At 39.2% G+C, this 11,698-nt stretch overlaps 1 protein-coding gene across 1 annotated transcript in view; it reads right to left on the reverse strand.

Moving 5' to 3' along the window:
• kcnk3a (potassium channel, subfamily K, member 3a) overlaps positions 1-11,698 on the reverse strand; it is a 32,284-nt gene extending 20,586 nt beyond the window's left edge. The window contains exon 1 of the mRNA XM_017411838.3: positions 11,248-11,698. Coding sequence (XP_017267327.1) covers positions 11,248-11,530 — 283 coding nt within the window. The 5' untranslated portion in view covers positions 11,531-11,698. The remainder of the gene's footprint in view (positions 1-11,247) is intronic.

Below are 11,698 nucleotides of genomic sequence, written 5' to 3' on the forward strand. Positions count from 1 at the left end.
CCATTTCCCATCAGTATTCAGGCATTTCTTTAAGAAATAACCCAATTCGCAGCTGAGTGCAGCCTTTAATATTGTGTCTCCTAAGTATCATTGAGGGAAACTGTCTAGATGCTTTTGTCTGTACCATCAAATCACCCACATTTCTGGATTATTTGCTAAACAGAACACAACTACTTTGAGGCCGTTTATGTAAAATGACTTTGCATAGATGTTTTAAAATAAAACGCCGGCGCGATGTAAAAGCTGAAGCAGCAACGCTTGTTTTGTAATTTATGTCGAACCCGTAGGAAGACGAGTAGTTTACTGCATCAAGTGGGAGTTTGATTTGTGAGAGTAAAGAGGTCGGTTTCTCACTAATGAAATCAATAAAATTGAAGATTTAAATCAGAGCAAACCTCATAAAATTAGCACAAAGTTCGAGTTTTAAAGGCAAATCAATGAAAGATCCACTAAGTCTAATCCTGCCTCAAGGTTGATAACGAGACAAAGACAAAATTAAAACCTAGCACTCCTTGTGGGAATGCTTATTGTACTATTATCCACTGCCTTGCATGAAAAGCTTGAATAAATATGTTGTGCAGTCTGTTTGCACCTGGAGCACACACAAGTCAAGGGTCAATATATGTAAAATCATGAGTTAAAACCATTTCTGTGCTCGTTAAGGTTGACTAGATGGGCCAGGCACCTTAAATCAGGTTGGCACTAAAGTTTAATAAGTGGTATCTGAACATCCAATGATTATTTTCTGAGAGTTACGTTAAAATCCCTCCAGTGGTTCATGAGATATTTTGCTAAAAGACAGAGAAACCTCAAAAACACACATGCAAATACATCTTTATTATGATGCTTCTTTACACATAACACCAACACCTGGAAGCTTTTGTTTTCCTTTTTTTTACTTTATCTTGTTTTTGTGTTTTTCAGGTTGAGCAAAGATCATCAAAATGATAAGCTGAAAAACAAGAGATTTCTTAGACATTGTGAGAAGGAGGGTGTATTTTAGGTCAAAGCCAGGATGGTTTTTATTTCTTACGAGTAATATTTTAAACATATGTGTCTAAACTTAAACCTGAGTAAAAGTAGTCAAATCATGCGGAAAGGATGTCCCAAAATTCTGACATTTTAGCTGTAAAAACAAGTAAACACACCGTTATGTGGCTGTTATACAAAATGTTACGAAACAAAATTATGTAAACATAAAAAAGAAAGAATGTGTTGGATGGTTTGACTCAGACTGAACTGTGGACTGAATTTTGTAAAATAATTAAATAACTGAACAAAATATTCACTTTAGAGGAGATACTGAGTTCAATAGACCTGGAAACCATTTTAAAGCAGCCTGTAATTGTTTTGGGATTAAAAAGTAATTGTACTTTATCTGCTGTAATGAAAGTTTATTGGTTTTCGACTGCAGAAGTGTGATTATTGTTCTCAGAAGTAGTTCAGAGAAATGAAACAGTCAAAACAAGCACAGAAATCTGAAGTGATGTAAGGACTGTGTTTCCTCTATTGCACACAAAAATAAATAATAAAAAAGTGAAATATCTTTCCAGTGAGGGAGAAACAAAAACTGGACGATGTAAGAACATTAGCTGCAGTTGAAGCCCTGAATCCTCGTCATGACGTCATCAGTCAGGAAAAACAAACTGCGTTTCCACCAAACATCGCTGTCCGAGCCACATCCCAACTGTCTGCACAAGTTTCCAATTCCTTTCCTTTTCAGGTCACGAGAGGAGAAACAGTGAAATGGACAGGTTCAAGAGACAGCCCCTCCTGAGCTTTAACTCCTCACTGAGGTTTTGTTTTTATCTCATTTTAGTTGTTCTTTTGGTTACTCTGTAAAGTTTGATTTTGATCATGTTTGGAAGCTCTGATGACAGTTTAGACATATAACCATGCAAATCTATACAAGCATCACATACAATGAATGTATCCAGACCCAGTCCTTCCTCTGAATCATTTAATGGGGATCCTCTAATCCAGTGGTCTCCAATCCTGGTCCTCGAGGGCCACCATCCTGCATGTTTTACTTGTTTCTCTGCTCCAACACACCTGATTTGAATCAATGGGTGATTAACAGGCTTCTGCAGAACATGAACAGGTAATTTAACCTCTGAATCAGGCATGCTGGAGCAGGGAAACAAGTAACACATGCAGGATGGTGGCCATCGAGGACCAGGATTGGAGACCCCTGCTCTAATCTCTCCAAACTGCACATTGTCTTTGTTTTCATAATCACTTAATTTTCTTGTGTCAGTTTTTTTTTTTTTTTTTGAGGGAGGATTAGACCAGCAGAACTGCAAGTCATTGCTAAGCTGAGAAAATAGCCATGACTGCATTAGGAAACAGTGAAAATGTGTATAATATATATACAACATGTATAAATGTATGGCTGCTAAGAGTAGCTGTTAGCTTGGCTGCTCAGAGAAAATCCCTCTTTTTTTCTCTAACCAGAGATCACTTTGACTACTGACTGCTGTCAGCAAACACTGACCTCTCATAAGTACTCAAAAAAATGAAAAACAAAACAAATATTTGGTTTTTATCTTTATGTCTCATTGTGGGCATTTTTAACAACATAGATTTTCTGCTGCGTGTGAGCTTCCCATCCACACACAGACAGGTTTTTGATAAGAAAAACACTTTCCAAAGTGGAGATTTCGTTTTTTAAAAACTTGTTTTTTTAAGTTTTTAGTGACTTAATGGTGACAGGACATATGAAGCTTTTCAGAAACGATGACAGCAGCCTAGTTTGCACATGCTCATTATCCCTAAACAAACAAATACAAAGCTGTGTTTAGTGACTTTCTGGGTCTGTTGGACTTTATTCTGATCCTGACACTTTTGATTGTGTGCTGAAATAGTTAATAACTGAGAGGAAACAGCAAACAGTATTGAAAAAAATTGATTCCCTAGCTAAGCGTGTACTTTCTCTGCATTTTGATGTCTTTAATGTGGACGTTCTTGTGGCACAACATAATTACTACATCATTTTTGTTAAAACACGTAGACTGAGAAATAAAATATCCATTTAAAAAAATATCCAGAGTAATTGAGATGAGGCCTTAATCGTGTTTGTTTATAAATGATACTGTTGGAATGATTAGTTTTAAAACAATTTAGTTATAGCTCAGCAATAAAAACATTTTGGACACATTTTGGAGTTGGAGTCCTTTTTGATAATTCACCTCTCATTTATTGGGTTTCCTTATTTCTAACTGTGATCATTAGCACCTCCAGAAGTCACACACTTTCAGTTGATTTATCTGGTCTTTCTCTGGGTTTTTAAGGATATTTTCAGTGTTGTGACACTGTTTTAGTGGGTAATTTGGTGTGTCTTGTCTCCGTTTGACTTAAATTTCCACGGAAAGGATCAGGATATTGATCAAACGGCCTTGGCTAACCCTCACTAAAAGCTCCGGGTTGTGAAAGAAGCACATAATTCAATAACGCAGGACATGAGATAATAGGCATTGTTCAAGTCGGAGAAAATGAGACAGTTCATGTTTCTGATCAAATAAACCTCAGAGGAGCCGGTTTACAACTGTCCAGCTGAGACTTTACATGCAGCTTGTTGCGTATTTATTCTCCTAAAGAGAAGCTCTCGGAAACATCAAGCGAAGAACATTCAGACCTACTGTTTTATTTGGTCTGACTCCAGTCGGCCTCTGATGAATTATGAAGTATAAAACACACAACCTTGTGTTTTGCTTAGTGAGTCAAGCTCTCAACTTTCCACTGAGGCAGTGAAGCATAAAGCAGACGCACAATAAGTAAACATTTGCAGCTCATGTGAACAAAGCAGCGGCAGCGGCAGCAAAGAGAACCGCTTTTGTCCAACTTTCTCAGACATTTCTCCTCCAGAGTCAAACCAGAGCAACCTCTCTCTCTGTTTGATGTTTTTATATTTCTCCTAAAATAAAAATGTGTAATTTATACACTTCTGTCCAACTAAAGTCAATGTAAACAGTGTTGTGGAAAAACTCTTGTACCTCAGTGCAAATGCTGGTAATTTTACACAGAATCCATTAAAGGCCTTTCATATGAAGAAGTGTTTGCTTAGTGTGTAAACATTTATGCTGCCGTACACTCAGTTTACATCTTTTTAATTTGTTTTTAAACATAATTACTACTTTAATAATAACCTAAGCAGAACAACTACCGTTAGAAACACAGGCTCTCATTTGCATTTCTTAAAAACAGCTCCAGCAATGTGCAAGTTTGTAAGCCTTATAAAGTTCAAAACGATAAAAAAACATGTTTTATCTTTTATTTTCAGTTAGGATTCGCTTTGATTTTAAAATGCCTCCTGGCGGTAGAAACACAGAAATGTTGAGCCCAGTGTTCTTGCTAATGTGCTCTTACATCACACACAGTTTGTCCCCTGACCTTTGGCCCCGTGACACTTGTGTGATTTACAAGAATGCATTAACATTAAAAATATATTATTTTTCTCATCTTGCAAAAATAAAAATGAAATAATTTACGCCTTCTGTTTTTAACTGTCACAAAACATCTCCATGCTGTGTTTGAGCCGAGCCTCACTGCAGACTGCAGCTCTGTGTTACGTAAGGTAGTTTGCTCTGAGTTTGCATGTTTTGTTTTGTTTTTCTCTCCGAGCACATAGTGGAGTTAAAGTCACATCAGCTCTTTCCTCGTGCAGGCTGGACTCAGGGCTGTCCCTTGTCTCCAGTCCTGTTTGTGGAGTTCATGGACAGGATCTCAGTCGTGGAGATCCTAAAAGTAATGTGGTTTTGTTGGCACTTTGAAGCCATGACCTTCGGTGTGCACTGGAGCAGTTTGATGCTCCTCTAACTTTGAGGACACGGTTCTGAACTGGGAAAAGGGTGAAATGCTTCCTCTGGGTTGGTAGAGACCACTGACTCTTTGCCTTAAGTGGAGGAGATCAAGCATCGAGGAGTTTTTTCACGGTTCAGGGCAGGGTGAAGCAGAAGATGGGTTGAAGGATCGAGGCCTCATCCACAGTAATGAGGGAATTGTGTTGGTCCGTTGTGGTGAAGAAGAAGAACTCTTGATTGACTAGTCTGTCTATGTTCCTACCTTCAAGGTTTGGATCATGATGGAAAGAACAAGTTCCCAGATACAAGCGGCTGAAAGGAGCTTCCTCCAAAGGTTGGCCAGGGTGAGCCTTAAGGTGAGGAGCTTGGAGTTGTTGGTCCTCCATGTTGAAAGGAGTCAGCTGAGGTGGTTCAGACATCTGATTAAGTTACCTCCTGGGCCCCTCTCTTTGGAGGTTTTCTGGGCCCATCCTACTAGTGAAAAACTCCAAGGAAGACCGAAAATTTTCTACAGGAACTATACTTTTCTGGAAACACCTTGGTGTCTGGGTTTCCCTCCTGAACCTGTTGCCCCCACAACAGGACCACAGATAAGCGGAAGACAATGGATGAATAGATGCCTGGATAAAGAAATATATAACTAAAAATTACAGAATCGCAGTGGAATAAATCAGACTTTTTATTTTAGATGCAAATTGTGGTAGAATACAAAAATGTATAATAAAATTCATAAATGCTGATTGTTTGGCAACAATCAGAGAACACTTAAAGAATAAATTTGGCGAAGAAGGTTCTTGAGTGTCTTTTTAATGATCACTTGAGGGGGGGAATACATTTCCTGTAGTTGCATGATTTTTTATTTGAGTTATAGACTTGATTGTAACGTAAACAGTTCCAGTTTTTCAGCACTGACACTCTCTCTGCTCTCCTCTGACAGCAGAGGAAGACTCCATCGGTCCGATGAAGATGAAGCCGACGTGTGATTGCCGACGAGAATTAGATTCTTTGTGCGCTCAGCCACTTACAGCTCTAACCTCTTAAGCGGACTGAATAATAATGATCGTACTAATGTAAGTAATTACCATCAGCAATTCAGAATGTGTCCTCATTATGCAACAGCTGAAAGTGGATTCATATCTGCTGCCAAATCAGAGTCACCGCCAGCAGAGAAAATAGAAAAAAAAAAAAAGAATATATTTTATTCATAGTCCAAGGAGAGAACCATCAGACTCACTGACCCAGAGAGGATTGGAAGAGGGCGTCTGCGTCACATTCACACACACTAATTTGCCCACACACTTGCCCAGTACGTCAAAATCTGATGTACTGGTGGTGACAGAGCAGCTAAAGCAGGAAGGGGCTTCGGTGCTCTGATCCAGGCTACTTTTATTATGACGGCAGAGCGTTCGCCTCACCAGCTGGCCCTAACCCCGCCTGGATGACATTTTTTGGGATTACAGTGACTCAGACAGATTGAATGTTCTGGATGAATTTAGTTTCACTGCAGATTATGGACCGATTACGAATTGAACCGGCTGCAGAAGTTGAGCGGAAAGAAAAAGCGCACAGTTACATGATCTTCAGACAGAAAATACTTAACTAAATTATTGATATGATTAAAAACTCAAAGCATATTTTAGACTGCTTTGTGTATTGACTGAATGTACAAAGCAGTCTAAAATATGCTTTGAGTTTTTAATCATGTGTCATACAGTATAACACAACTTTTCTCACACACATTTGTTAAAGTTACAAGACAGTTGTGCTGTATGAGAAAAGTTGTGTTTATTGGCTTACGTGTAATATTTTGTTAACTTTAAGGTTGAAATATTATTAGAGGAAGTCATAAGTATTAGAGAAGCAAAACAGCTACTAATTAAAGGTCAGATCACTCAATTGTTGTTAATTATGCTTTCATTTAGGATTATTTTAACTCATTTAAAAGTCTGTCTTATGCTTATGCTTTACATAAGTGAATTAGTTTATAGGCTAAACCAAAGCTCAGTTATCCATGTTTAGATACTGATGTCTTTAAAACTAACAAAATTTTGAGTCAAAATAAAAAGTTGTGCATTTACCAACAAAGACTTGTATATACACAGTTTATTACAGTAGAGTTTAAAAGTAAGTTTCCCCATAGGGAGCTTGAATTTGATTAAACTTTATTCGCACTGAACTTCCAAAAACAGCTGAGTTTTCTTGCTTGTGTATTTTGGCAAGCACAGATTAAAACTGTTCAGAATAGAGAGGGAGTCCTGCTGGTTCTTTTTAATTCTGTGAGAACCAGACAAAGCAGAATCAAACGTGTCCCTGTGCAGCTCAGAGTGTAATTTGGGTGGTCCAGTCCAGTTAATTTAGCTTGTGCAAACATGCTGCCATATCGTATTCCTTGTTACACAAAGAATGCTTCACTGTAGGGTCACCACGTGTTACGAAAACACAGCGAGTGGAAAACAAAACAACAGCAACGATCACATGTTCCCAACATCATCACATGTCAAATACGGCTTCGGATAACACAAAGGTTGTGTGGTGTGTCTTATTATAAAACAGTGTAATTTTGTCCTCAGTGATCATGGCAATGGCAAGACGTTCACCCCCCCGGAGGAGGGCGTCTGTGATGCAGCGCTCCCCCAAGCACCAGAATCTTATCACGCTCAGTTTCCAAACTCTGCTGTGCAGCTCTGAGCTCTTATTTTTCCCTTCGTGGAGTGTCTCACATCACTTCAGCCCATCCCCTGATGGTGAGTAAGCGGACACTCTGCCCTCTGCCTCATCCGTCCCTCCATGGAAAGTGATGTCTAATTACTAATTGCAGCTTCCCCTTCGTTCTTCACAATCATTAGCAGAACATCATTGAGCCAGCGTCATGTTAGATGCTCTTCATCACGATATATCAAGAAATAAACATTGGGTTTTGACATATTCTGGCACAGTGCACTGACTTTCCTATGAACCATGGCTGTGTGATATTGTGTAACCAGAACTGTACCCACAGTGGTATTGTTGTGTGCCAGAAGTCCAGTGGAAGAACGAGGCTCTGGTGTTGTCATTAATACCTAATGGCAGACTGAAACGCTGCCAATCACTGTGTTTTGAGCATCCTCAGGGCTCACAATTACAGATTGTGGTCACAGACACCCGGCTTTGGGTTAGTGTGCACTTAGTTTCCTGCATCTGATACGGTTACAGGCCATGGGTCATGGATAACAACTGTACCGGTCACTAAATACAAGAAGGAAGCCTCCTATAAGAAACGAACACCTTTTAAACAAATAAAGTGAACCTGATAGTGAGCCGGTAAGTTTTTAATGAGGAACCTATTACAGTTTCTCTTTACAAGTGGATTTTTTTAATTTAGATGCACTTTCTTTAAGGTTGCTTCTAAGTTTAAGCAAATACAGATGAATATTTTGCAGTGGATCTGCTCTGGAGAAGACTGAGGAAGGATGACATAAACTATCCCTAAGATGTCTGATTCCCCCAGCCAAGCTTGGACTTTTTCATCTTTAGGTCAATATCTGTAAAACTGACTGAATTATAGCCATCTTGTGTTTTCTAAACTCAGTTGGCTGGGGCAGCCAGCGTGAATTAGGCTGACTTTAAAAATGAATGCTTTGTAGCTTAACATCCAATAATTACTTTCTGCCATTTTTATTCAGATTTGTTCAGTAGTTCTTGAGATATTTTGCTAACAGGCAGACAGAGTTTGAACAGTTCATGCAAAAGTTTTAAACAAAGATCTAAGTTATCTGTTTGCACTCTCAGCTACTACTGCACCAAGTTTTAGCTGAATATTTGTAAAATTGATTGAGTTATTGTCATTTTGTGTTTATTAGCAGCCATCTTGAATCAAGTTGACTCCAAAAGTTAATCCAAACTCCAATGGTTACTTTCTGAGAGTTTGGCTAAAGTCTGTCCAGTGGTTTGTGAGATATTTTGCTGACAGACAAAGAGGGTTGACTTTAACAGACAGGCAAAAACATTATCATCCGCCTTCGCCATTCAGCAGCAGGCGATAATAAATACAGGACAAAGGTAGAAACAGAGAAGAAGAAGGCTGAAGCGGATAATAACTAATGAAAGGGAAAATGTGGCGAGCAGAGCAGAGAGAATAAAACGCGTTGATCGCGTGAGACATGCTGAAGTCAAGGACAACTGGACAAAAAGGGAATTTGCTCCCAGCGCTGTGCCTGCCAGAACAAGTGTGCCTGAAACACAGCCACATTCCGCTTCCATTTCAGCTGACTGTCATGAGCAGAAGCCACCTCATCTCTTTGTTTTTCAACCTCTCATGTAAGATGGCTATCAGCTGAAATTTAATGATTTAAACACCTGACTCAGAGTAAAACTGTACTGATAGCTGCAGTTGCCCTGAGCTTCATTAGAAAATACTATATCTGAGCCGTAATATGTATATAATGTCTTCCTAAATGGTCAAGCTCTCATGTTTTGTTATGTTTACTGATATTTTTTATGATATTCTAGTGCAGTCTTGTATTTATGTTCAGTTGGTTTTTCTAATGTGTTTTGCACCAACAGGTAAAACTCACACTCAGCTCACATATATAACAGAAATGGCCTTTAAAAGTTGACATGATGCCCTCGGCTGTAATAATATGATGCCAAACAAGATTGATCTGCTGTCTGTGTTCCTCATGAGCTGTTTTTTTGTAGCATGTCGTCGATATGATGTCTGATGTTGGTGAAGCGGCTGATTTAAAGGCCTTTAGGGAAATTACGGCAAATTCAAAGAACTTTGGTCCATTACACTCATGGATTAGAAGGCCTCTGTCAGGGAATTCCTTCTGGGGCTGGTTTAAACATGCAATAAAAGCGTTTTTGTTTTGTCTCTTTGATGCAGTAAAAATTAGGTGACTTATTATTTTTAACTTTAAAACTTATTAAGAAAACCTGCTTACTTAAGAAAACTTATTAGAATGAGAGCGGTTGTGTTTGAGCCACCTGAGTAGCTCAGTTTCAACTCAGTTTGTACAAAAAGCAGTTAACAAAATAAAAGCCTGGCATTTCTTACAGTAATGCACATCACCCACTGCCATTCATGCCAGAGAGAACCTTTAAAATAATATTCTGTGCAATTTCATGCAATATTGTGTTGGGAATGACTCTCAGCTGCTACCACATCAAACTTTAGCTCAATATCTGCAAAACTGACTGGGTTATAGATATTTTTTGTGTTAGCTAATGTTAATCAGCTGTATTGTTTATATCTCCAAAAGTTAATCAGTTGTTGAAGATCTTAAAAGCCAGAATAACTGGTGAAATCTCATAATGATGGCTTATCAAGATGAAATTTGGTTAATGTTTTTCTATATGTTTAGCACTACAAACAACCATGAAATACTGATATCTGATTGGCATAAATATTGCATGATAACTAATATTTAAAGCAAAAAGAAGGAACATAAAAGAAAATATGATTCTTTTGAAACGAAAAGAGATCCTGACTTTAAACAAATCCCTTTGGTTTTAATATAATTTTCCTGTCATTTAAATTGTCACATGAAGCGTGGCGTTGCAACCAAACTGCAGCCGAGAGACAAACAACCAAAGCAGATTTTTCACACTTGCAGAGAGCCTCGTGCAGTTACAGGCTCTTTTCTGGAGCAGAAATAACTTGAAGGAACACAAGACAACAAGCCAGCGATGCCTTAAGTTTCCTCGAGCATCTTCTCTAACAACCTTCAGTTAAGCAGAATGTGGATACATGTCTGAAAGAATCCTTTTAGCTTGAGCAATTTTGACATTTTCACCGCTGCCAATGAACAAAATGCTTCAGGAAAAAGAAAAAAAAAAGATTAACTTTGTTTCAGTCTATCAAAAGACCTTAACTGACTAATTAAAGTAATTTATTGTATTTTGTACTGCTACGTTGAGGTACAGTGCATTATCAAAATAAAGGAAATACTATTTAAGTAAACCTATATGTGTCCAAAATCCTGATTTGTAAAAAATATACCTTGGTGGTTCCCAAAGTTGAGGTCAAGACCTCATAGTGAGGTCATGAATCTCCAAGTCAGGGTCCTCACAATTTCCCCCAGAAATCAAATTATAAGTAAAGGCTTATTTTGACTATAATTGTTACAACTAATAAATACAGCAGTGATACATTCATGGAAAACAGTAACACATTTGTGAGGACTGTTTGTGTTGTCATTATATTCTTGTCATTATAGCCAAAACATTTGGGAACCCCTGATGTAGTACCCTTGTGTGGCATTAAATGAAATCAGTGAAGTACAAGGATCTGATATTTCAGTAGCTACTGCAAAAACAAATTGTGTTGCTGTCTAAATAATTGCACAAACGCATGAAAGGTTTTGGTTTAGCAGGTGAGAACATTCAACAGTATCTATAAGACACCCATGAAAACGTCTGAAAAAAGTGAGGTTCACCTTGAGGTCAAAGTTTTCCGGTCAGAACTCACCTATGGTTGTGATCACCGTGATGGCGAAATAAAAGGAGCCGGTGAACCTCCACTGCACGCCAGCTTTGTGCGGCTTCAGCTGCAGCACCACCTTCTCCAGCTGCGTAAAGTTGTCCAAAGACAGGTTGAAAATCCGGAGCAGGTCCTCCTTCCTGTTGTCCAGCTGCTTCTTCTGGGTCATCTCCTCCTGCGACTCCAGCACGTCGAAGATCGCGGCGCCGACGATCAGGTAGGTGAAGGTGCAGATGATGAGGGCGAGGGTCCGCACGTTCTGCCTCTTCATGGTGGGGCCGGTGTGCGTCAGGGGCGCGGGCGGAGGAGCAGCGCGGGGCTGGAGGACGGGGAGCTGGGCTGGCTCATGGCTGTGTGTGTCTCTGTGACGGAGCAGAGGAGCTCCCTGCGCGTTTTATGAGCGGAGGAGCTGTTCTTTCAGCACCACCCCTCCCTGACA

The sequence above is a fragment of the Kryptolebias marmoratus genome, linkage group LG19 (genome assembly GCF_001649575.2).
Source record: "Kryptolebias marmoratus isolate JLee-2015 linkage group LG19, ASM164957v2, whole genome shotgun sequence".
In the NCBI taxonomy this organism is placed as follows: domain Eukaryota; kingdom Metazoa; phylum Chordata; class Actinopteri; order Cyprinodontiformes; family Rivulidae; genus Kryptolebias; species Kryptolebias marmoratus.